General features: G+C 42.2%; 1 protein-coding gene across 2 annotated transcripts; it reads right to left on the minus strand.

Moving 5' to 3' along the window:
* Positions 1–10,044: 10,044 nt before the first annotated feature.
* METTL6 (methyltransferase 6, tRNA N3-cytidine) lies at positions 10,045–25,157 on the minus strand. 2 transcript variants are annotated; one of them, XM_081234364.1, is made up of 6 exons: positions 25,007–25,157; positions 23,916–24,328; positions 22,840–22,971; positions 18,937–19,107; positions 12,684–12,825; positions 10,045–10,731 (listed from the first exon to the last, which is right to left on the minus strand). In XM_081234364.1, the coding sequence occupies exons 2-6, from the start codon at positions 24,138–24,140 to the stop codon at positions 10,550–10,552; spliced, it is 852 nt and encodes a 283-aa protein (XP_081090490.1). In that variant the 5' UTR covers positions 24,141–24,328; positions 25,007–25,157; the 3' UTR covers positions 10,045–10,549. The 2 variants fall into 2 exon arrangements, with proteins under 2 accessions (XP_081090490.1, XP_081090491.1); XM_081234365.1 differs by lacking the exon at positions 25,007–25,157 and adding an exon at positions 24,657–25,000.
* Between the last annotated feature and the right edge of the window lie 71 nt (positions 25,158–25,228).

The raw sequence follows: 25,228 nt of genomic DNA on the forward strand, positions 1-25,228 counted from the left end.
TCAATTAATTTACAACAGAGGAGGGGGGAAGAGATGGTCTTTTTAATAAATGATGCTGGGAAAACTAGACAGCTACATGCAAAATAAAAAAAGAAAAGAAAAGAAAAGAAAAAAAACTGTACCACTCTCTTACACCATATACAAAAATAAACTCAAAATGGATTAAAGACTTAAATGTAAGACTTGAAACCATAAAACTCCTGGAAGAAAACATAGCCAGTATGGTCTTTGACATTGGTCTTAGCAATATTTTTTTGGATTTGTCTCCTCAGGCAAGGGGAACAAAAACAAAGATAAACAAATGGGACTACATCAAACTAAAAAGCTTTTGCAAAAGATGGCCAACAGACACATGAAAAGATGCTCAACAGCACTAATCAGCAGGGAAATGCAAATCAAAACCACAAGGAGATATCATCTCACACCTGTCAGAATGTTATTATCTGTTATTCTATTGTCAAAAAGACGAATACGTGTTGTCAAGGATGTGGCGAAAAGGGAAACCACAGGCACTGTTGGTGGGAATGTAAATTGGTGCAGCCACTATGGAAGACAGTATGGAGGTTCCTCAAAAAACTAAAAATAGAACTACCATATAATCCAACAGTTTCACTTCTGGGTATTTATCTGAAAAAAATGAAAACACTAATTCAAAAAGATATATTCACTCCTTCATTCATTGCAGCATTATTTACAATAGCCAAGATATGGAAGCAACTTAAGTGTCCATCCATAGATGAATGGATAAAGAAGATGTGGTATATACAGTTGACCCTTGAAAAGCATGGATTTGAACTGCACGGGTCCACTTATACACAATTTTTTTTCAATAAATAACTACTATAGTACTACATAATATGCAGTTGGTTGAATCTGTGGATTCACCTGTGGATTGAACTGTGGATACAGAGGGCCAACTCAAAAGTTATGCATGGATTCTCAACTGCACAGAGGGGTGGTAACTGTAACCCCTGGGGTTGTTCAAGGGTCAACTGTATACACAAGGGTATATTACTCAGCCATAAAAAAGAATGAAATCTTGCCATCTGTGACAACATGGATGGATTTAGTATTATTCTAAGTGAAATAAGTCAGACAGAGAAAGGCAAATACTGTATGATTTCACTTATATGTGGAATCTAAAGAACAAAAGAAACAAACAAGCACAACAAAACAGAAACAGGCTCATAGATACAGAGAACAAACTGGTGGAGGCCAGAGGGGAGCAGGTGGGGAGTTGGGCAAAATTGGTGAAGGGGATTAAGAGGTACAAACTTCTACTTATAAGATAAATAAGTTATGGGGATGTAATGTACAGCATAGGGAACATAGTCAATAATATTGTAATAACTTTTTAGGGTGGCAGACGGTTATTAGACTTATCATGGTGATCAATTTGTATTGCATATAAATGTCAAACCACTATGTTGTCCACCTGGAACTAACAAAATATTGTATGTCACCTATACTTCAATAAAAAGGTGGGGGGAATGGTACAATTACTATGGAAAATAGCAGTAAGGTTCCTCAAAAAATTAAAAATAGAACTACTATATGATCCAGCCACGCTACTTCTGGGTTTATAGCCAAAAGAATTGGAAGCACGGTCTCACAGAAATATTTGTACACCCATGTTCCTAGCAGCATTATTCACAATAGCCAAAAGGCAGAAGCAACCCAAATACCTATTGATGGATGAACAAAGTGTGGTATATACGTAAAATGGAATTTTATTCAGCCTTAAGAAGGAAGGAAATTCTGTCACATGCTACAACATGGATGAAGCTTGAGGACACTATGTTAAGTGAAATAAGCCAGTCACAAAAAGACAAAACTTGCATGATTCCACTCATCTGAGGCATCTAAAGTATTCAAATTCATGGAAACAGAAATTAGAATACCAAGCTGGGGAAAGGGAAATGTTATTTAATGGGTAGAGAGTTTCAGTTTTGCAAGATGAAGCTCTGTTTCACAACAATGGGAACATAGCTAACACTGTTGAACTGTACACTTAAAAATGGTTAAGAACGGGCTTCCCTGGTGGCACAGAGGTTGAGCGTCCACCTGCCGATGCAGGGGACATGGGTTCGTGCCCCGGTCCGGGAAGATCCCACATGCCACCGAGCGGCTGGGCCCGTGAGCTATGGCCACTGAGCCTGCGTGTCTGGAGCCTGTGCTCCGCAACAGGAGAGGCCACAACAGTGAGACGCCCGCGTACCGCAAAAAAAAAAAAAAAAAAAAAGTGGTTAAGAAGGTAAATTTTATGTTATGTGGGGTTTTTTACAGTAAGTATTTAGGCTTTGCTGGCCATAGTCTCTGCTGTTATAGCAGGAAAGGAGACATAAACGATATGTACCTGGGGGTGGCTGTGCTTCAGCACAACTCCATCTACAAAAGTAGGAGGAGGGCTGGATTTGACCAATGGGCCATCATTTGTTAAGCCCTGGTTTAGACTGTTTCTAATATTTGATATTATAAAAATGCTGCTAATGAACATCTTTGTGAAAAAGTCCATATATACACATATGTATACTTTCCTAAGAGAAGCTACTATATATATACATATATATATATATGCTAATAAATATATTTAAGCTTCTCTCTTAGGCAAGAATCCTAAGAATGAAGTTAATGGAAAAAAAGTATGGCTATTTCTAAGGTCCTTGATGCATACATTGGGATACGACTTGAAGCAGCTCTCTGAATAGCTACCCGATCCTGATTCAGCAACACCTTGGACTCTGTCAAGGCAATACCTGGAACGAACCTTTCTTAAGTTCGAAGCACATACCACCAGTTCAGCTCCCCTGAGTTGCCTCCACCCCTCCAGATCTGTCAGGCCCCTTACCCTTGGCAACCTTGCCAATCTACTCCCTGCTCAAATTTTCCACCAGTCTGTGTGCTACCTTTTCCTTCCCAACCCAACTGACTAATTAGTCTGCATGTACAGACTAAGCGCATGTACTTATTTCAGCTCCTTCTGGAAACCCCACTAAAATGACAACAAAAGGATTCTTTACTGCACAAAACCATAAAGAGATGATAAAATGTGGGAGGCTTGAACACAGGAGGATGAATAGCAGCTGACTTGTAGATGAAAAGCTGAACCTTAAGCCCATAGTGAGGAAAGACAAGGAGCAACTCAGTTTGCACTGAGAACTCCCAAAAGCTCTGTGGCCCAGGACTTGGTGGCACCAGCTACTTCTAGAAGTGTGGGTGCAGATGGGACTAAGAACAGGAGAACTGGTTGAAAATCATTAAAGATCATCTATACTCCCAACCCCCTCCCAATGCACACAGAGCAAGACAACTGTATGTTGTCACAGCAAGACTAGTGGCTAAAAACAAGTCTCTGGATAACGGCACACCAGGCAACCTTAAGGATGGGGCACTGTTCTGAAGGTAGTACTAAAGATTTTCACAGTGAACTAGGAGAAAGCTTACATGCTGAACACTGAGATTTTCCCCACCCCTCACTGGCTTGGCTCCCAGATCACGGGTAGCTAGGATGGTATCTCCCAGGCAGGGACTGGAAGATTATTTTCTGGAGAGATCTAAAGATATCAAAATGTGGGTTATATAAAGCAACAGGCAGATTGCCATACAGAGAAGCCCACATTGACAACTCCTGATGCTCAGAGTTCTAACCAGCTTTTAGCTCCCCATTTAAAAATATGAATGGAGGGCTTCCCTGGTGGCGCAGTGGTTGAGAGTCTGCCTGCCGATGCAGGGGACACGGGTTCGTGCCCCGGTCCGGGAAGATCCCACATGCCGTGGAGCGGCCAGGCCCATGAGCCATGGCTGCTGAGCTTGCGCGTCCGGAGCCTGTGCTCTGCAACGGGAGAGGCCACAACAGTGAGAGGCCCGCATACCTCAAAAAAAAAAAAAAAAAAAAAAAAGAATGGAAAACCAGGGATCGCCACAAACCTGAGGACAGCCCCTAACAGTAAAGGTTTAGACCAAAACAGGAAAGAAAAAAAGAAAAAAGAAAGGAAAACGGAGGATCACCACAAACCTGAGGATAGCCCCTAACAATAAAGGTTTAGACCAAAACAGGAAAGAAAAAAAAAAAAGGAAATGGAGTGTGATGACTGGGCCTCAGAATATCCAGATAGGTTAAACATCATTTCTAAGTGTGTCTGTGAGGCTGTTTCTGGATGAGGTTAATGTCTGAATCAGTAGACTGAGTAAAGCAGATTGCCCTCCCCAGTGTGGGTGGGCCTCATTCAATCTGTTGAAGGCCTGAATAGAGTAAAAGGCTGAGTAAAAAGAATTTTTCTCTCTGCCTATCTTTGACCTGGGACATTGGTCTTCTCCTGCTTTCAGACTCAGACTCAGACTTGAACTTAAACCATCAACAATCTTGCTTCTTAGGCCGTCAGACTTGGACTGGAACTATACTGTCTGCTCCCCTGAGCCTCCAGCTTGATAACTGTAGATCTTGGACTTCTCAGCCTCCATAACTGTGTGAGCCAATTCCTTATAGTAAACCAATCCTGTGTGAGCCAATTCCTTATAATAAACCAATCTCTCTCTCTCTCTCTCTCTCCTTATTTATTTACTTATTTATTTTTAAATTACCCATCTCTTTGCTTTTTTGTGAATTTCTCTATTCCCCTTCTGTTTTTTCCTCTCTAAATGTCAGACACTTATTTGTTTTGCTAACAGTTTACATTATCCTTAATATACCCCCAAATCCATCCATTTGTCTGTCTATTAAATGTCTTCACTTGGTTGAGTGGATAAAGAACTTGAACATCTAACTGTGTGGATAAAATCAAATAACAAAATCATAATAAAAAGCTGACTAAGGAAAAAATATAGTTATGTATTTATGTTATATAATTATATAATGTATACATATATTATTATACATACAATATATATTATATATAATTATATATATTGGTTCTGTTTCTCTGGAGAATCCAGACTGATAGGGAGACTAGATAGGGAGATGAAAACTAAACCACATCTCTAAGGAGAAAAATTAGAATCAAAACTTTTTCCTAATGACAGAAATTAAATATTAAAGAATATGATTTTGTCAAATATGGTTGAGTTTTGGAGGGTCACAATTTATTGTAATATCTAATATTTTTTGCCAACCCCTAAAGAACCGATTTTTGCCCCTTTGGGGGACAACTTTGCCCCTGTGGAAAGTATATGCCTTAGATCAGAGAAGACATTGCTTCCATGAAACATGACTAAATTGCTATTTTAAAAATGGACAGAGTTTTCCTGGTGGCACAGTGGTTAAGAATCCGCCTGCCAATGCAGGGGACATGGGTTCAAGCCCTGGTCCGGGAAGATCCCACATGCCACGGAGTAACTAAGCCCGTGCGCCACAACTACTGAGCCTGCGCTCTAGAGCCCGTGAGCCACAACTACTGAACCCATAAGCCGCAACTACTGAAGCCCGCGCACCTAGAGCCTGTGCTCCGCAACAAGAGAAGCCACCGCAATGAGGAGCCCACACACTGCAACGAAGAGTAGCCCCTGCTTGCCGCAACTAGAGAAAGCCCACACGCAGCAACGAAGACCCAACGCAGCCAATAATAAATAAATAAGTAAATAAAATAAATTATAAAAACATTGTTTAAAAAAAAAAAGACATTGAGGGCTTCCTTGGTGGTGCAGTGTTTAAGAACCTGCCTGCCAATGCAGGGGACATGGGTTTGAGCCTTGGTCCGGGAAGATCCCACATGCCATGGAGCAACTAAGTCCGTGCACCACAACTATGGAGCCTGCGCTCTAGGGCCCGTGAGCCACAACTACTGGGACTCCGTGCCGCAACTACTGAAGGCTGTGAGCCTAGAGCCGTTGCTCTGCAACAAGAGAAGCCACCACAATGAGAAGCCTGCACACCGCAATGAAGAGCAGCCCCCACTCGACACAACTAAAGAAAGCCCGCATGTGGCAAAGAAGACCCAATGTAGCCGAAAGTAAATAAATACATACATACATCCATACATACATACATTTATAAAATAAAATGGGCACTGAAAGAATAAAAAAGCTTCTTGGAAATTAAAACTGTGAAAGCAGAAATTTTAAACCTCAATGAAAAGACTGTGAGCTAAGTCTCCCAGAAAGAAAAATGTTAAGAAAGAGAGATGGCAGAGAAGGAGAGAACAGATTGTAAAATTATGGCATGAGTTCAGGAAGTGAAACATTTTAATAAGTGTTCCAGAAAGAGAGAAAATACACGTGGGGTGTGTGTATGTGTGTGTTGGTAGTGGTGAGGAATAACTAAATAAAAATTTCAAGTAAAATTCCCCAAGGGACTGAAGGATATACATTTCCAAATTCAAAGCAGCCATGGAGGGCCCAGCCCAACAGATGAAAATCCCCCATCCAAGGCACCTCCCCATGAGTCCAGAGCACTGGGAACAAAAAGAATATCCTAAGATACCCATTCTCTTATTCCTGGGAGGTGTCTTCTAGTTCCTGGTGGGTTCTTTTAAAGGTTAAGAAGGTATTTCTAGCAGATTTGTCACAAGGATTTTAGTTCATTTAACTTATGAGGTTTTCAAGGGAGTTCTGAGGATGCTAGATTACTTTTTTTCTTAATGTAAAAGCAATATATGCTCATTACAGAAAACATGGAAACTTCAGAAAAGTATAAAGAAGAAAAAGTATCAGCTGTAGTTGAATAAATCTGAACATATATTTCTTTACCAGCATGGAGTATTGTTTTTTAAGCTTTATCCATTTGGCAGGAAAAAGGAGAGTCTCAATTTAATGTGTGATTATTTCTAACTAGAGTTGACCATATTTTTAGCCGTTATAATTCCTCTGGGAATTGTCTCATTTTGCTAGTCTTGATGTTTTTCTAGATGTGCTTGGTAAGATACTCTAAAGGAGCTTTGTCTCACGTTCTCATCTTCACGGCCATGCCCCAGACCAGAGCGTATGATGCCTCTACTGTGAAAATGTGGAAATATTCTTTCTAAATGATGACGGTTGTCACGCTCAGTTTTCCCATAGCCTTTCTTCCTGTTTCTCTTTCCTCTGGTGGTTGTGTTTGTGTTTGGCTTACTAGCTGTCTTGCTTTGGCTAAGTGAAGACTCGGCCAGGGCAACCTCTCAGCATGTGCCCGCACTGCCTCCCTTCCCAATCCTGTACTCCAGCCACAGTGACCCCACGGGACCCTGTGCCCAGCCGGTACCTACTGAATACTATCTAATGAAATGCCACACATCTGAGGACAGAAAGGAAAAGTGAAAAAGCAGCTAATTTTATTTTTGGTTTCATTAATGGAGCCTATTTAAGTTTCTGTTAAATATTTGCTCCCCAACAGCAAACATGGTCCTGGAAAACACTCTCTTGGTAGACACGATTTACTTCACAATTTTCCCTCCCTTGATTGACCAAAGGCTGTCAAAGATAACTGAATAATGTGTGAGGCAAACAAGTGTCCACGCTGCAGTCCCTTCTCTTGCTTTAAACCCCAGCAACATAAAAGCAAGTCCACAGAACCATTTGAGGATGAGGGGTGAGGCCTTGCAGACACTTTCAGAGTCCATTGCCTAAAAATGTTGCCTTCAGTAGGCAAAGTAGAATGAGTGCTGGAGAAAAGCACCCTTGCTTTCTTATCTCCACTGTGAGGCCAAAATTGATCTTATGAGCTAAAGTTGACCTAGAAAACACATTGGTAAGCATTTCCCTTCCTCTTCGAAGACAATAAAAATGGACACGTTTTAACTGCAATTAAGACTGGGGCCCAGCAGAGGCTAGTAGGAATATCTGGCATCTCGCGCCACCTTGTGGTGGCTCATCCGAATCCTGGGCCCTGTCAGATTAAATATGACCGCTTCGTGAAGAGGAGTATGGATTAAGTCATTTTCTTGGGGAATACAAGCTAACAGAAATAACAAGCACTTGACTGTAACTCTATAGTAAATGAAGCACTCATTTAATCTGTTAGCAGTCCTGTGCTACAGGTAACAGGATCTCAGTCTTAGAAATGGGAAGACTGAGGCTTGGAGAAGTTGACTACTTGTACGGGCCAAGTCCTGGACTTGAAAGCAGATGTTTATATTCCAAATAGCATAACACAATTAGTATTGTTGTATGTAGTATATATCAAAAACTCAAATGAAATTAATAGTACCATATAGTATCGTATACGGTATACACTGCATAGTATAATATATATATTCTATACTGTATATGGTATATATACCTTACTAAAGAGCACTATAGTACTTATGCTATTTTCTATAGCACTGTAAACCAGTACTCACTACCCTTCTGGGGCTATTTTCTGCCTGTGAAGACAAGGCAGTACTGGTTGACTCTTGGCAGTCTATGGTTTAGCAAATGCTGTCACAGAGTTTTGCTACTAAACACACTGTGGCCTTGCTTTCCTGGATCTCCTGGGCACCCGATCTGCAGAAGACTCTGCTCCTCTGTCTTAATCTGGGGTCCAGTAATGGAAGTGTCCCAGGGAGAATGAACACGGGGGCACCGAGGCAAGAGAACTGAAGCCATGTTTTTATTATTTCTTACCCCAATCCACTGGCCCAAACCATGATAGACTATGTCACCGCATTCATTTAACTATAAGTATGTTTTACAACCACTACATTTTAAAGTGGGGTTACTGAGAGGTTACCTGGCTGGGTGTCAGAGGTGTGCGTGTCATTAGGCCAGCTTTAAATATTCCAGGTGAAAAATCTGCAGCCTTTCCTTTATGGGGCAGGAATTTGGGGCCATCATTGCTCCTGAGGACAGAGACGACTCCAAGTTGTGCTTGGAGGAGACCGTAGGCCTCGTTTACAGGCGTCCCCTCAGGCAACTCCTGGCAAAGGTAGAGGGGCCTTTTCTTATGGCCGGGTCCTGGTCAGCCTGTTCAGCTTGCTTTAGAGTCACTCCCGTCTCCAGGGCACGTGGTCAGCCAGATCGGCCACCTCTGGTAGGTCTCAGGACAATTATCCATGTCTTACAAGTAAGGAATCTGAGGTTCAAACAGAGTGAGTGGTGAGGCCACAACTGACTTCTGACAACAAAAGCCCACGCTTAACCCTACACCACACTGCTCCCCACTTTCTACTTTAAATATCCTGTTTTTATCCAGCTCAGCCACTAAAACCCAATTAACATTGGTCAGACCTATTGGAGGAAACGGGTGAAAGGACTTCCGAGGAGGGGGCACTTAGCAGCATTCTGGGGCTGAAGCTGGGTGTGGGATGCACTTGCTGGAGCCACTTGGAGGAAAGAGCCCTGGACTGGAGGTGGGGAGCCTGGGGCTGGTCGAGGCTCTGCCCCAACAAACCACTCTGGGGCTGGGCTTGCCCCTCGCTCCATGAGGAAGCCTGTGAGTCCCCGTCCCCCACCAGGTTCATCTTCTTTACAAGCTGATTTCACAGGACAACTCTGTACTAGTCCTCATCAGTTTTGCTCTTACCCAGGATAGCTATCTTCCAGCCTTCAAAAGAAAGGGAGAGAATACATAAAGCAACAGACCAGCAACAGACAGGGCTTCCTCTTGCTTCCCCTGCCCCTTAGCACCCGCCCAAGCAGTCAGGACACCCAGCAAGCATGCCACCTGAGCCTCACTGCCTGTCCCTCCTCTCTCCGGGAGCGGGAGGGCTGACTCTAATTGTACAGAACGGCCATGACTACTGGCCAGCCCCTCCCCACAGAGACCCCTCCCCTTCAAATGTGTTTGGCGTTGAAGGGCCCTAGCTGGCTGTGTGTGCGGTCCAGGCAGTACACTCAAGACAACCATTTTCATCATGGCCTACAGGATCAGCTTTGTTAGAAGGCCAAAAGAACTCTGATTTCATTTTATAAAGTGAAAGTCATTACACAGGAATGCTTGGGAAACAGGTCAGCAGACCAATCTGAGGATTTTCCCATATGCCACCTCAGCAACTAGCCATGGCAGTCACTGCCTCTTAGCTGCCGCCGCCTCATTTCCCAGTGGGGAGCTGGGACAGGGGATGGCCTTCCCATCTCCCTCAGGGCACTGTGGCCAGGGACTGGCCCAATTACAGACGGTCTCAAGAACGAAGCAGGAAGCCATGGGGTGTTCCTGAGACCTCCAATGCAAAAGTGGCATTTGTGGACACTGGTCCTGAGGAGGCACATAAATGAACCAAAGTAGAGGGAAATGGGCAAACATGAGACACTGGAGAAAGAAGAGAACAATCCTTCAAGCTAAAAATACACAGGGATGTGTTATTTTAGTCTATTTGGCCTCATTTTTCCACAGTGTTGTCTGACATGCTGCCTAGAGACACATTGACAGACTTCAGGAGTAATGAATGACACGGGTCTCTTTAAGTGCTACAAGGCCCTCGTGCTTTCCTCTGTGGAATCTTAGACAACATGGCTAAATCACTTTATGCCATAAAACTTTCCTCTTCAGGTCTTGCAATTTTATTTACAATTCTGTAACACACACACACTTGCTACCTTTTGATATAAAAAGTATATATATTCATTTTAAAAAGTTAAAATATAAAAGTACACAAAATAAAAAGAGTGACTTTAAACTTTCCTCTTCAAGGGGAGGCACAGACATCAACCTCGTGAAAGGTCAGGACTCGTGGCCCAGGTGCGGGGTCACAGGAGTTGGGTTCTTCAGAGACTTTCGGAACTTGCTCTGAAGGAAAACCCTCGGCACACACAGGCCTTCTTTTTTATTCACCGTCTCGCGAAACACATACTCGTTCACCTCTTCTTCGTAACCTGTGTCCATAAAGAGCCGTGCCAGGAATTCTAGAAGACAAGCAGATCAACAGCGCTCGCAGTCTGGACTCCACTGCACCACTGAGCAGTGGTGAGGGGGGCGGGAGGCTGAGACAGGGAGTCCTTAATGGAAGGAGAACCTCAACACTAAAAGGTAAAGAAGGTCTTGTTCTGGAAACTTAACAAACTCCTACTTCTCCCTGTCAAACAAAAACTCCCAAATAAACAATAAGCAAAAAAGTTTAAGAACAACCTGGAGTACACCCTCCTTGCCCTACTGTGATTCCCCAAGGACAAGAGTCTGAGTAAAAAGAAACACAATTCCAGACTGGCTGTACTCATGCAAAGTGCGTGTGTGCTCAATTTGTTTACATCAAGCACCTCATCTACGCTAACATGAAGGAGGAAAATCAGTGACCAAAGTGGAGAGAAAAAAAATCCTCTGATGGTGACATACCCTAAGGAAAAGTTAATCCAAGTAATACATCACTACACATTAAGTGAAACAAACAGAATGGCTACGTAGCAAAAACAAAGACTCTTATCGAGGGCATTACTCCAAAGAACGTGCTCTAAAGCACTTTGAAGATATTGCATCTTCTCAATTATTTATAATTGGTTTAATCAGATTTCATGAATCTAAAACATTAAAACAAATTTTTAATTTTCACCATACATTTTTAATGGTTTTATAGTTTTAATGGTAATCACTCATTTTTAGCTTTATTTTTAAGAGAATATTTCACTTCAAGAAATATAAATGTTGTAAAAATTAGAGCTTAAGTAGGTAATTATCTTATGGTTCAGATTAGAGGCATACCTCTGAGATATTGTGGGTTCGGTTCCAGACCACCACAATAAAGGCAAATATTGCAATAAAGTGAGCCACACGAATTTTCTGGTTTCTCAGTGCATATTAAAGTTATGTTTAAACTACACTGTAGTCTATTAAGTGTGCAGTAGCACTGTGTCTAAAAAAACAATGTGCACACCTTAATTAAAAAATACTCTATTGCTAAAAATTGCTAACCATCATCTGAGGCTGAAGCGAGTCTTAATAGTAACATCAAAGATCACTGATCATAGATCACCATAGGAAATATAATAATTTATAATAGTTCGAAATATTGCGAGAATTACCAAAATCTGATATGGAGGCATGAAGTGAGCAAATGCTGTGGGAAAAATGGTGCCAAAAGACTTGTTCGACACAGGGTTGTCAGAAACATCCCATTTACGAAAAATGCAATATCCACGAACCACAATAAAACGAGGCATGCCTGTATTTAACAGGCTTAAAACTAACGTTCAAAATACCTAGAAGACTAAAATCATGTTTGGTGTTTGGATGGTTTTCTTATCAAAAATGACCTTTTAAAGACCCCTCTATAGCAAATTTGTGTAAAAAGTTTCCATCACTTTTTTCCTTAAAGATTTTTCTTGATGTGGACCATTTTTGAAATCTTTATTGAATTTATTACAATATTGCTTGTTTTTTGTTTTTATGTTTTGGCCTTGAGGCATGTGGGGTCTTAGCTCCCCAACCAGGGCTCGAACCTGCACCCTCTGCATTGGAAGGTAACCACTGGACCGCCAGGGAAGTCCCTCAACCACTTTTATAGAAAAAGGTTTCTTACCTTTGTGAGACTCAAGTAATCTCAAGGCACTACCCTGTCCTATTTTATTCCTGAGTGAACGAAGTGAAGATTCTGGTTTGCTCTCCCCCCTTTCCAGCGCAGCTCCTGGTGTCACCCACATGGCGGCGCATCAGAGCCTGTCCACTGATCCGGCTCACTAACTGGACACCGTCACCAGAGGCAGCCTGTGAGCTCACAGCCGGGGCTGGTAAGTGGTGCGTGTGAGCGGGCTTGTTCTGGGACCTTGTGCTTGTGAGGGGGGTACAGTCACCTCCACTCCAACTGGTACCACAGTGACAATGCAATCAAGGAAACAGCAGTCAAGACAGATTCCAGCAATCTTACCATCAGTGAAAAAATACGATCTGGTTCCATCTTGTCTAACATAAAAGTTTTCTGCAAGTTTGCTGCCGGCTTTAAACCTAAGCATGGCATGATCATACAGCCCATAGTCGCGAAACAAGACACTTTTGCCTGGTTTTAATACCTACGAAACAAAACAGGCTGCAAGTAATTCAGGGACCCAGTCAAACAGAGCTTACTATAAAATAAAACCTGATTAATTTAGGGATTAAAATAACTTGCATTTGTGACAGTTATGAAAGGGGCCAGACTGCAATACCCGTACTATGAAGGAAAAGGGCCTGATAAGCAAAGGTGTGCTAAGGCTTGGCAGTGTCCTGTGCACTGGGGGGGGGGGGGGGGGTACTTCCTGAGCACTAATGAGACTCTGTGGAAGGTCCAGTGTCACACAATTAAAGTTTTAAAGACATCAGAAGAAACAATCATACCCTCACTAAAGCACGTTCTCCCACCATTTTATTAGCCATCTCCTAATCCATGACCCTGCAGTCAAATTGTTTCTTGAAAAAAATACTATGTCATTTTCACTTTTTACTGATTTTTTGGCCTTCCTCATCCTGAGTCTCAGCTCTGGTCTCCCACGCTACAATTCTGTATGGCTTGCCCACCACGCTAACAGTGGACAGCCCTCTATAGCTTGACATTTTCTCATTGGGTCTTCATACAATTCTGGGAGGAAGGAAGGAAGGAGTGTGATTATCCTCTGTGAGACAAGGAAACTGGTAGCAGAAGAGGGAAGTGATTTGCCCACGATCGTACAACAGCTACTAAGGAGGGGAGGCAGGACCCAAGCTGGGGTAAAAGGCATCACACTGCAGGATCAGGGACGTTTGTTAGCCCTGGCCGGAGTAGGGGCAGGGGGTGTCATTCCAGTTCTGTCCTCACTACTGACAAGACAAGAGAGGCTGTGAGGGAAGGGGTGACTTGAGTATTCTTCCCACACTGCTGCACTTCTTGATTTGAGGCGAAGCATCCTCACGCTAGTGCAGTGTGTAGAGAAGGGACCAGTGTCAGGCTCCGGTGGGAGTCCCTCACTACAGCCTTTCAGAAATAGCTGTCACAGAGCAGATGTCTCAAAAATTGGAAGGTAAAATCCGCCGGGAGTGGTATAACTGCCCCTCTCTTACACAGCAAATAGCCATATGCTCTTCAGAATGAAAAGAAAGTGGTACTCGCTGTGACACTTGCTTTTTATGTGGGGATTCTTTCAAACTGCGTAACTTTACCCAATAAGAGTGGACTTCAAAAGGGGGCATTGATTTTATTAAATATATTCTGCCCCATCACATCAACAAGATGATTTTTAAGACATGACATGTAGCACTTATTACAGTAGATTTTTGATGTAATTTGATGTGTTTCCTCCTCCTGAACAGAATAGGAAAGATTGCCCATAATACTTCAAAGTGTGCTGCATATTTTCTCATTTAGCAAATTCTTTTTTTTTTTTTTGGCCACGCCCCATGGCTTGTGGGATCTTAGTTCCCCAACCAGGGAGCGAACCCGCGCCCTCGGCACTGAAAGCACGGGGTCCTAACCACTGGACTGCCAGGGAATTCCGTCATTTAGCGAATTCTTATCAACACTAGCATGCATTTAAAATATTGTCAGTAAAGTGCCTCTTCGATAAAAACATTCATACCTTTGTCAGAAATGCTAAATTTTAAAATGTGAATAATTGAGAAGGAAAAGGTCTGAAAATGTTAGTCTGTTTGAGAAAGAAACCATTCTTAATTTCAGAGGGAAGGAAAGGCTGCATGGGACCCTTGCTCAGGAATTTGGGAAATCCTGGTCCATATCCCAGCTCTTCTGTTAACTGGCTGAATGACCGTGGACAACATTTCATCCCTCTGAATGTATTTTCTCGTCCATAAGACAGTAATTATGGTATAACACCTCCTTTGATGGCGGGGCTGTGCAGCCAGCGGCTTTCCTCACCCTCCCAACAGCTCCAGGAAGAAAGCAGGCGAGGTCGACCAGACCCACTCCACATTGAGTGAGGCTCAGAGTACAGGTGACTAGCCTGGGCTTTCAAGGCAAGTCAGTGGCACAGGGAAGACCAAAATCTCGTCTTCTGATGACAAGTTTGGTCTATTTTTATTTTACCATTCTATTCCAAAACTGAGGGAATTCAACCTTAAGGCTGCCTTTAAGTGTAAAATTATGTGGCTTTAAAATTTCTCAGGTGTTAACATCCTAGAGGAATTATCTCTACCGTACAACAGCTTATTACTGTAGCTGATCAAGCAAGACTGCAGAGCTGCCCAAAGGGTGCCTGGTTGTCAGAGGCTGAGAGCTCGCTTCTTCCAGTAATTTCCTGATGAAGCATATGGTCTCAAATTAATGAACCAGTGACTGACTATGCATGGCAGCATCACAATGCTGCCGTGAACTCATTCTAGGTCAGTTGAAAAAGGATTTCTATTGGTGGGTACAAACAGGAAGACTGCTGAAATGGAATTTGTTACTATAAGAAAGGGGCCAGGTATGGACTGGGACAGCTCAAGTTAACTTTTCTTTTAATATAACACTTCATTATATACTAAAATATAGATAACATGCTATATGTTTCCATTTAAGTAAAGAATAGGCATATCCTCATTAATACCCGGCTCTGTCAGACTTAACTTTATTAATCTAATGGTGTCTCATGATGGTTTTATTTTCCATTTCCTGGGTTATTGAGGTTATCTTTTCATATGTTAACTATTTGTGTGTTCTCTTCTATAAAATGACTGTTTGCTCATTTTTCTATTGTCATTCTTACTGTTACTCAGGAATTCCTTATACATTCTGGATATTAAGAGACCAGGGATCGAAGCCATGCCCCCTGCGGTGGAAGCTCGGAATCTTAACCACTAGACCGCCAAGGAAGTCCCTCAGTTGAGTAGATTTTAAGTTACTTTTCCCACCTTGTCTTTTCAGTTTCTTTGTATTATACTGTCTTTTGAAGAACAGAAACTCTTAATTTTTTTTACCATCATCTTTATGCATAGAATGTTTCTGAATCTTTGAGAACATTTTCCCTACTCTGAAGTCAAAGATTTTCTCCTATGTTTTCTTCGGAAAGGTTTAAACTTTTGTCTTTTCCATTTGTCTTTAAATCCACCTGGAATGACTTTTGTATAGGATGTGAAGTAGGAATACAATTTTTGTTTTTCTCTCACGTGGACTACCAACAGTCCCAGAATCATTTGCTGAGCAGTCCTTTTCCCAGTGATCTTCAATGTCACCTCTATCAACTATCAAATTTCCATATATATATGGATCTGCTTTTAAGCTATCACATTCCATTTGTCAATTTGTTTGTCCCTCTGCCAATACCATTGTGTCTTAATAATTGTAGTCGTAACAAGCCTTTATAGCTGGTAGGGTATAAATCTCCCCATCGCCTTCTTCTTCAAGAGTGTTTTGACTCTTTTGTTCCTTCATGTAAATTTAAAATCAGCTGTCAATTTCCTCAAAAAAAAATGTCTACCAAAACACTCAAAATCAAACAAAGAAGTAAAACAAAACACGTAACATGAAGTGGAAAAGTAAGATTGCACAATGCATGTTACTCTTTTTTAAGTGTACAGTTCTGTGGCACTGAGCACACTCATCTTACACTTATGTAATTCTGTTACTATTTTCTCATTAGACAATCATATTATCTGCAAATAATGGGTTCTGTTTCTTTCTCATTCTAAAACCCTTTATTCCTTCTTCTGGTCTTTTCCAGCTGACTAGGACCTCCAGTATAATGATGGATAGAACACTGACAGTGGGCACTCTCGTCCCCAGCAAAGTTCCAGACACTCCTTACTCTGCCCCTATTACCTCCTACTCCTTCCTAATCCCCAAAACCCTCCATCAGTGAAATCACTGGTATCCTGGTACTCCCTTCACATTCTTGTGCTAACAAAAACCTGACTGTCCCGAGGACACAGTTTTCCCTGCAACCTCTCAAGTCAGGCTGTGCTTTCTCCCATGGTCCTTGTATCATTGGGCGTGGGAATGGGGCTGGGGTCCTCCTTGCCCCACTGCTACTTTCTGTGCATTCCCCTTTCTCCTCCCCAAGCTTCAGGTCTGAATCTCCTGTCATCAGATCATATCACCCACTATCCCTTATTGTTAGTCACCTATTGGTTCCAGGGTCATTTCCCACCATTTCATGATGAATGCATCTTCTGGTTTATGCTTTTATCCTCATACTACTCCATTCTTAATCCCCATCAGTTTCAACATGCACATGGATTATGCTTCCAAATATGCTGGCCTCAATGATTTGAGCTTCTCTCTTCCAAAGATCTCATCCGCCACCCTACCTTAATCACTCGCTCCCACAGTAATGTCCTAAGGTCTTGTCAACACTGTAAAGTATAACCCCTTCGTACTCTCAATGTCACACAAGTCACTCTCCAACCACCCCCTCCACCATTTTTCCAGCTCTTTCTCTAATTCCCCATCTTTCATAAACCTTCACCTTCAACTGAGTCATCAAATCAGGGATCCTCCCATCGGTCCCCTCTTCCCTCTTTACCCGGCTTAAGTCCCATGCCCATCTGTGGATATACACTGGGTTCTCATCTGTTCATATGCCAGGGCAGGGAAAGGAGAGGTAAGGAGGAAAAAACCTTACAAAACCTCACAAGCAGAGGGCTAAAACCAATGCGGCAATATCTGAATTTTTTTTAAAATTGTTTTCAGTGAGAATAGTTATTCCCTAACAGGTTTCCAGCATTTGAAAGTTCTACCTCACTACTCTTTTAAAACATCACGAACCAGGGTTAAATTTTAATGTACAGCTCTACATATACAGAGGTTCTCAATTAATGTCCACTTCCTCAGCTTGCTGGACACTTTCCACTCTCTCTGTAAACTGACGGAAGCCACGACCCCTTGAGCAGGTGAGGCTCCCAGGCTCTCTAGATCATGCGCCATTACACTCCAGGGCCTCCCGGGGAGCTGGTGCTCCCATCAGTCACTAGTGTTCACTCTCAAGCTTGCTTGTGCTGTTGTTCTGAGATTTATCATTATATATGAGCATATAAACAATGCAATACGAACGTGAACAGAAGGCAGTTTTATTTCCTATGAAAAGTATGTTGAATACTTTGGAAAGACTTGTTAAACAAGCACTGAACAAACTTCTGTTTAATTAAGCATGGGAGAATCAACTATGAAAGTCTGGGTAAAAATATAAAAGAATCTGCCCTCATATTACTTTTCAATTGTTTTTAAGTTCTTGCTGTAAAAAAACCAAAACTCTATTACATGTGTGATTTATGTAAGATAAATGGCCCCATACTCAAAGAAAAGGCCTTGGCTCTACATGAAAAGAATGATAAGTGAGTATTAACATATTTTAACTTCTAATAAAATGTTTACGGTAAGAAGGTGCCATTTTAAAAAATCATTTCTTGACTTAGTTGATTTTAAGTTAATCAACATGGTTACCCACTGTTTGTACAACTAAGAGAGCCTCTATTGTAGTTTACAAAGCACCTCGAACCTGATCTTACCTGCATCTCACAATAACCCCATGAGTGAAAGACACCCTCATTTTACAGACAAGAAAACTGAGGCCCAGAGAAGAACAAAAAGGTGGCCTGTTTTGAGTCACATGACTTAGGAGTGATGCTTTACCCACTGAGTGCTGCAGCAGCCTCCTGGCGGCCACAGCAGCTTGGGTTCTCCCCAGTCTAACAACAATGATGGGAGTAACAACAATGACGACCACAGCTGACTTTTAAAGAGCACTCACCATTTCTAGGCACTGCACTAAGCACTTAAAACACATCTCATGTAATCTCCCCCAAATCCTAAGATCTAGGAACTATTATCTCAACATTCCACAGGTAACAAAATGAAGGCTCAGAAAGGTAAAGGAAGTGGCCTACATTAGGGGAGCCAGATTTGATTCTAGGCACCCTGACTCCAGACTGTGTGCTCTTGTGCACTGAACTATGCTTCCTCTCACTTTACAGCAAGACTCCGCAGAGCCTAGGCAGCTGCAAAATCAGCCCTGCTCCAAGGCTGGCCAAGCTCTGAAGGGCAGCGATGGCCACCAGGCAAATGAGAATTTAGGGTGGATGTTTTATGCAGGAGAACTTTCTTCCCTACACTGACTACACAGCCCACCTCGTGAGAACGGGGAGACTCTGTCAATTGAGACAGCACGTGAGCCTCAGAGGGAAGGTCAGTGAAAAGATCAGGACATCTAACCCTCAAGTGCAGGTTCCCAATCACTAACCTTGTAAATGTTTTGTAGGACGAGGCGCATTTTATCAGGGTGAACTGCAGAGAGCACAAATATCAACATGACAACATCCACAGACTCTGGGGGCATGTGTTCCAGAAGGTCATCTTTAGTCAGATCACACTGGAATACCTTGCATCTTTCTGTGTCATATAAAGGATTTTGCTAGAGAGGAGAAAAACACAAAATAATTTTAACACCACATCCATGTTGATACATAGAGAAAAATACAGCATCAAAAGGAGATCCTATTTCTACGTGTACACTGCTGCACAGAAATCAATGATCACTTTGTAACTGGGTAAAATAGTAATGAACCATTTGCACATGCACATGAAAGCATGTAGTGTTCAATACTGCTACAACAGACAAGATTTCATTTTAACAAATCATTTTTTTCCTTTTAAAAATTTTATTTTATATTGGAGTATACTTGATTAACAATGTTGTTTTAGTTTCAGGTGTACAGCAGAGTGATTCAGTTATACATATACATGTACCAATTCTTTTTCAAATTCTTTTCCCATTTAGGTTATTACAGAGTATTGAGCAGAGCTCCCTGTGCTATACAGCAGGTCCTTGGTGGTTACCTGTTTTAAATATATTAACCAATCATTTTTAACTGAGTACACAGTCTATCACATATTCCAAACTGAGCATTTTATTCTTTTTTATTTTTTTTAATTAATTAATTTATTTATTTATTTATTTATTTATTTTTGGGTGTGTTGGGTCTTCGTTTCTGTGTGAGGGCTTTCTCCAGTTGCAGCGAGTGGGGGCTACTCTTCATCGTGGTGCGCGGGCCTCTCACTGTTGCAGCCTCTCTTGTTGCAGAGCACAGACTCCAGACACGCAGGCTCAGTAGTTGTGGCTCACGGGCCTAGTTGGTCCGCGGCATGTGGGATCTTCCCAGACCAGGGCTTGAACCCGTGTCCCCTGCATTGACAGGCAGATTCTCAACCACTGCGCCACCAGGGAAGCCCCAAACTGAGCATTTTAGAAGCATGTAACTCCAGAGGGATGATAATCCAAAACCAGCCTCTGCTCCCTTAACCCTATGAAAAGTCCTTCCAACTTCCTTTATTGAGATGCTCCCACAGTTCTTCTGGGTATATTTTCCCTTGATGCAGCAAGCTAATAAAACCTAACTTTTTTTTTTTTTAACTACAAGTGTGTTCCCAGTACATTTCGGTTGATGGTTTTAACACATGTATAAGAGCATTATGGAAAAAAATATCAAACTTTTCTTTAATGTAAATAAGGACTTTAATAAATAGAGAGATGGGGCTTCCCTGGTGGTGCAGTGGTTGAGAGTCCGCCTGCCGATGCAGGAGACATGGGTTCGTGCCCTGGTCCGGGAAGATCCCTCATGCTGCAGAGCAGCTGGGCCCATGAGCCGTGGCCGCTGAGCTTGCGTGTCCGGAGCCTGTGCTCCGCAACAGAAGAGGCCCCAACAGTGAGAGGCCCGCATACCGAAAAAAAAAGCTAAGAGAATTCAGCACCACCAAACCAGCTCTACAACAAATGCTAAAGGAACTTCTCTAAGTGGGAAACACAAGAGAAGAAAAAGACCTAAAAAACAAACCAATAAATGGTAAAGGAACATATATATCGGTAATTACCTTACACGTGAATGGATTAAATGCTCCAACCAAAAGACACAGGCTCGCTGAATGGATACAAAAACAAGACCTATATATATGCTGTCTACAAGAGACCCACTTGAGACCTAGGGACACATATAGACTGAAAGTGAGGGGATGGAAAAAGATATTCCATGCAAATGGAAACCAAAAGAAAGCTGGAGTAGCAATTCTCATATCAGATAAAATAGACTTTAAAATAAAGAATGTTAAATAAAGAGACAAGGAAGGACACTACATAATGATCAAGGGATCAATCCAAGAAGAAGATATAACAATTATAAATATATATGCGCCCAACATAGGAGCACCTCAATACATAAGGCAACTGCTAACAGCTATAAAAGAGGAAATCGACAGTAACACAATACTAGTGGGGGACTTTAACACCCCACTTTCACCAATGGACAGATCATCCAAACAGAAAATTAATAAGGAAACACAGGCTTTAAATGACATAACAGACCAGATAGATTTAATTGATATTTATAGGACATTCCATCCAAAACCAGCAGATTACACTTTCTTCTCAAGTGTACATGGAACATTCTCCAGGACAGATCACATCCTGGGTCACAGATCAAGCAGGGCATGTGGGGTGGATCCCTGGTCAGGGAACTCAGATCCCACATGCCGTGGGGCAACTAAGCCCACACACCACAACTACCAAGCCCGAGCACCACAAGTAGAGAGCCCGCACACTGCAACTACTGAGCCCGCGTGCTCTGGAGCCTGCGCACCACAACCACAGAGAAGCCCGTGCGCTGCAAAGAAGAGCCCTCATGCCACAACTAAGACATGATGCAGCCAAAAATAAATAAATAAATAATTGGAGACAGTACTTTTTGCCCATAAGATTGGGAGATATAAAGAAGACTGATGTCAAATGTTAAGGGCATAGAGGAAAAAATATCTTTATACTATTGGTGAAATTATAAATCGGTATAATTTTCTGGATGGAAGCTTGGCATTATCTACTTAAATTTCAACATGTATCCTTTCTCCAAGGAATTCTATTCTATTATTCACCACAAAAATAAGTGCACACATGTGTTCTGGGGCATGTGTACAATTTTGATTACATTAACCCTACTTGTAAGAGCAAAAAATTAGAAACAATTCAAACAATTATCAACAAGGCAATTGTCACAGTATGGCATATCCGTTCTATGGAATACTACAACAGGTAAATGAAATGCAGTGGACCTACATGTACTAGGATGAAAAACTCAGCAAGATATAACATAGAGTGAAGAAAGCAGGTTATAGCACAATGTGATGCCACTATTTAAAAAGTCTAATAGATGCTAAAACTGTGAAAGGTTGATGGAAAACTACATATCTGCATGTTGCCAAAGTATCCCCCACATATCTGTTAGTGACAAAAAGAAAATACCTGCACAACAAAGGAATTAGGTAGTTACTGCCTTAACCCAGCGATCAAAACTAGCATCACTTACAGCGAGATTACACTACTGACTCCTGATAGGATGCAATATGAAAGAAGCAACATCAGCTGTTAAAGTATTTTTGCCCGAAGTATTTTACCTGATTTAATCTAACTTCTAGTTTACAGGAAATACAGAAACAAGTTAAACAATGATTAAAAGAAACAATCAGACCCAATTTGGCATGTGGTACCTCATTATAGAAAATGGCTTGCTCTCCGAAAATTCAATGTCAGTGGGGAAAAAAGGTCAAGGGGAAGGGCAGGAATGTTTTAGGCTAAGGAGATTTAAGGTACATAATAAAGTGTAAGATGTAGTCCTTAATTAAATATAGCTATTAAAGACACCTGGGACTATCGGGGGAAATCTGAATCCAGACTGGGTATTAATGACATTAGGGAATTACAGTTATTTTTGTCAGACATGATAAGTATATTGTAGTCATGTAGAAAAAGTCCTCATTTTTTTTTGAAGATGTAGGCATACATATTTAGGAGTGAAGTGTGTCAACGTTTGTAACTTACTTTAAAACAGTTTATCAAGTCTATAAAGCAAACATAGCAAGATGCTGGCAAGCATTAAATCTGGATACAAGGATAAGGATGTTGTTTGGTGTTTCTTTCTACTTTTCTGAATACTGCTATGTTTCTGTATATATTATACGTGCATGTAAACAGGAAAACCAGGTTCACAGTGATCATAGCTGGTTAGCTTCAGGGAGAGGACTAAAATTGGGCAAATGGGTGTAGAAGGCAGGTCCAACAAGTCTAGGAAAATATAACAAAACACACAGCTGGTGCACCAACCTTGACATATTCAACTGCTCTTGGAGAAAAATCACAGGCATAGGCAAAGATATTCGGATCTTCTAAAAGCGGGAATAAACAGTTCCCAACCCCACAGCCAGCTTCAAGCATGGTCAATTTTTGATCTTCAAACTGAGGAAAGAGAACCCAAAGTTACAGTACACTACATCTACATAATGAAGAAAAAACTAAAAGGTCCAGAACATGAGACAAGGTCTCTGCCCCCATGGAGTAGACAATTAAGTGAATTGATAACCCAAAGCCACTGATACCTCGTCCAACATTGGGCAGTTTGGTGTGGAGAAAACACAGCATAATGGTTAACAGAATTGGCTCTGAGGTTAAACCGCGTGCACTCAAATCTGGACTCCTCCCCTCGCCCCGGGTTCTATCACTGGACAAATCACTTAAACGGCTTTGTGCCTCAATTTCATCAGCAAGTGGGGATAATACTAATGCCAAACTTCACCATGTTATTATAAGGCTTAAGTGACAGAACACATGTAAAGTTCTAGAAAACGGGCATGATAAAGTGTTCACCATTATTATTATTATGAACCTGTCATTGAATCATTAAATCAATGTCATTAAATCAATCAATGTTGATTTAATGTCAATGAATCATTAAGTCATTCATCATGAATTTAATATTTACAACTTTCAGATTAGCTTTAAAGAAACAGAAAATGCCCCCTTTTTTTTAACTTACAAAAAAAGCATATATTTATCTACTTTTCCTTCTCTTGCCATAATACAGAAGCATGATGCTGATGGCCTGATATGTCGGTGTGAAGTGGCTGAAAGCCCCACCAATCACTGATTTCAAAATTCTGTGACTGGCCTTTGCTAGACAACAGGACTGCAGTTAGAGCGTCTTTTCTCCTCTGTATTATACAATTCAGCAACTGCTAAAACTACTTGAGACAAACAGTGTATATCTAAGGTACAAAAATTTATGAAGCCTCTGAGAGGTTTCATAAATTATCTCACACTCCCCCTGGGAATGCAATAAAACACCCCCTCTTCTACACATTCTAAATGAAGAACAGCTCAAATAAGGTGTAATATTAGTTTACCTCTCTACATGATCTGAGCTCCTCAAACTCTCTGGTGGTCCAGTGTCTATCTTTGAAGAAATTAGTGCTATGTCTTTTGTAAAAACGGTCCCAGTTCTTCTGAGCCTCTTTTTCCAGTTTTTGCTGTTTAAAATCAGACACTAAAGCTTGGTCTCTTGTCAGTTTCTCCTCTTCTTCAGAGCTGAGAATCCTTGCCTGAAGCCCTTTCCTTTGCAAAGCAGCCATCTCCTAAGTTGATGGTAATACATTTAACACTGCTGGAGATTCTCCATTCCTGAACAACCTGAGGAATTCAAGCGGATACTGCAGACACAGGCAGGGTTTTCTCAGATGTGGTCCCTCAGGTTGGGTCCAAGCCTCAGGCAGCATCGGGTGTTTCGCAGGAAAAAGAATGAGACTCCGGTTGGGGGGTTCTAGAACAGTTTTTTAAAGATGCTGAGTTAGTGGTCCTACAACAGTTCTTTCACCTAACAGTTCAACTCAGCAAACATTTACTAGGTGCTGACCTTACACAAATCCCTGCCCCGCTACAGAATCGTTCACAATGACCAAGACACAGCCCCTGCCTTCAGAGGGCTGACATTCAGCGGCCAGAGCTCTCACGCACAGAACTGTAATTCAAACCAGAGTAAGTTAACTAATACAAAAAATCGCTCTGGTTTAGAAAAAGGTCACTGCCGAGAACTGACTGAGAAACCTTGGGTTCATCAACGTTGGGTGTCCGTGAGAGGGGTGTCTTACCAACAACCAAAACGGCTGCACGAACTGGAAGCGGGTGGTCAATTCACAGACAGAAGGAGGGTCACCGTTTCCAAGGACCGGAGACTCAGTGTTTTTCGGGGAAAACAGAGCTAAGCCCGGGTGGCCTGAGACTCTGAGTCTTATGAACCAGAGGGGGCGTCACTTCCCAGGGACTAAGGGCCTCGCGTCGCCGTCGGCACGCGAAGGGGAGGAAGAGACTCAGAGACGCGTGGCGTGGGGTCCCCAGGATACACGGGATAACCCGGGCCGCCCGGCCGCGAGGGCCTGAGAGGACGGCGTGAACCTAGTCCCTCGTGCGCTGGGACCCCGTCATCAGTTCCTAGGTTCACCTGGAGGGTGGGGCCGGGCTCGCTGAGCCCTCAGCTAGGCCACCCTCGGAAGCAAAATTTGGGAGCCACAGCGGAAGAACCCTTCGACTGGACAACCGCCCGTGAAGGCCTCGAATCGGGTTTCTCAGGCGGAGTCCTTCTGCCCTGGCACCGCCCCCGCAATTTCCGCTCCGGGCCCGGAAGTCCCTCCTCGGCGCCGGAAGTTCTGGAGCCCCGCTTCCT

The sequence above is a fragment of the Mesoplodon bidens genome (genome assembly GCF_964165515.1).
Source record: "Mesoplodon bidens genome assembly, chromosome: 5".
In the NCBI taxonomy this organism is placed as follows: Eukaryota; Metazoa; Chordata; class Mammalia; order Artiodactyla; family Ziphiidae; genus Mesoplodon; species Mesoplodon bidens.

Bases quoted from the DNA above. Each gene is read 5' to 3' on its own strand.
- METTL6 (XM_081234364.1), bottom strand. From the start codon at position 24,140: ATGGCTGCTTTGCAAAGGAAAGGGCTTCAGGCAAGGATTCTCAGCTCT. The intron at 12,826-18,936 runs GTTAGTGATTGG...TTTGTTTCGTAG, and splicing joins TCCTACAAAACATTTACAAG to GTATTAAAACCAGGCAAAAG. The intron at 10,732-12,683 runs GTAAGATTGCTG...CTTGTCTTCTAG, and splicing joins ATCGTATTTTTTCACTGATG to AATTCCTGGCACGGCTCTTT.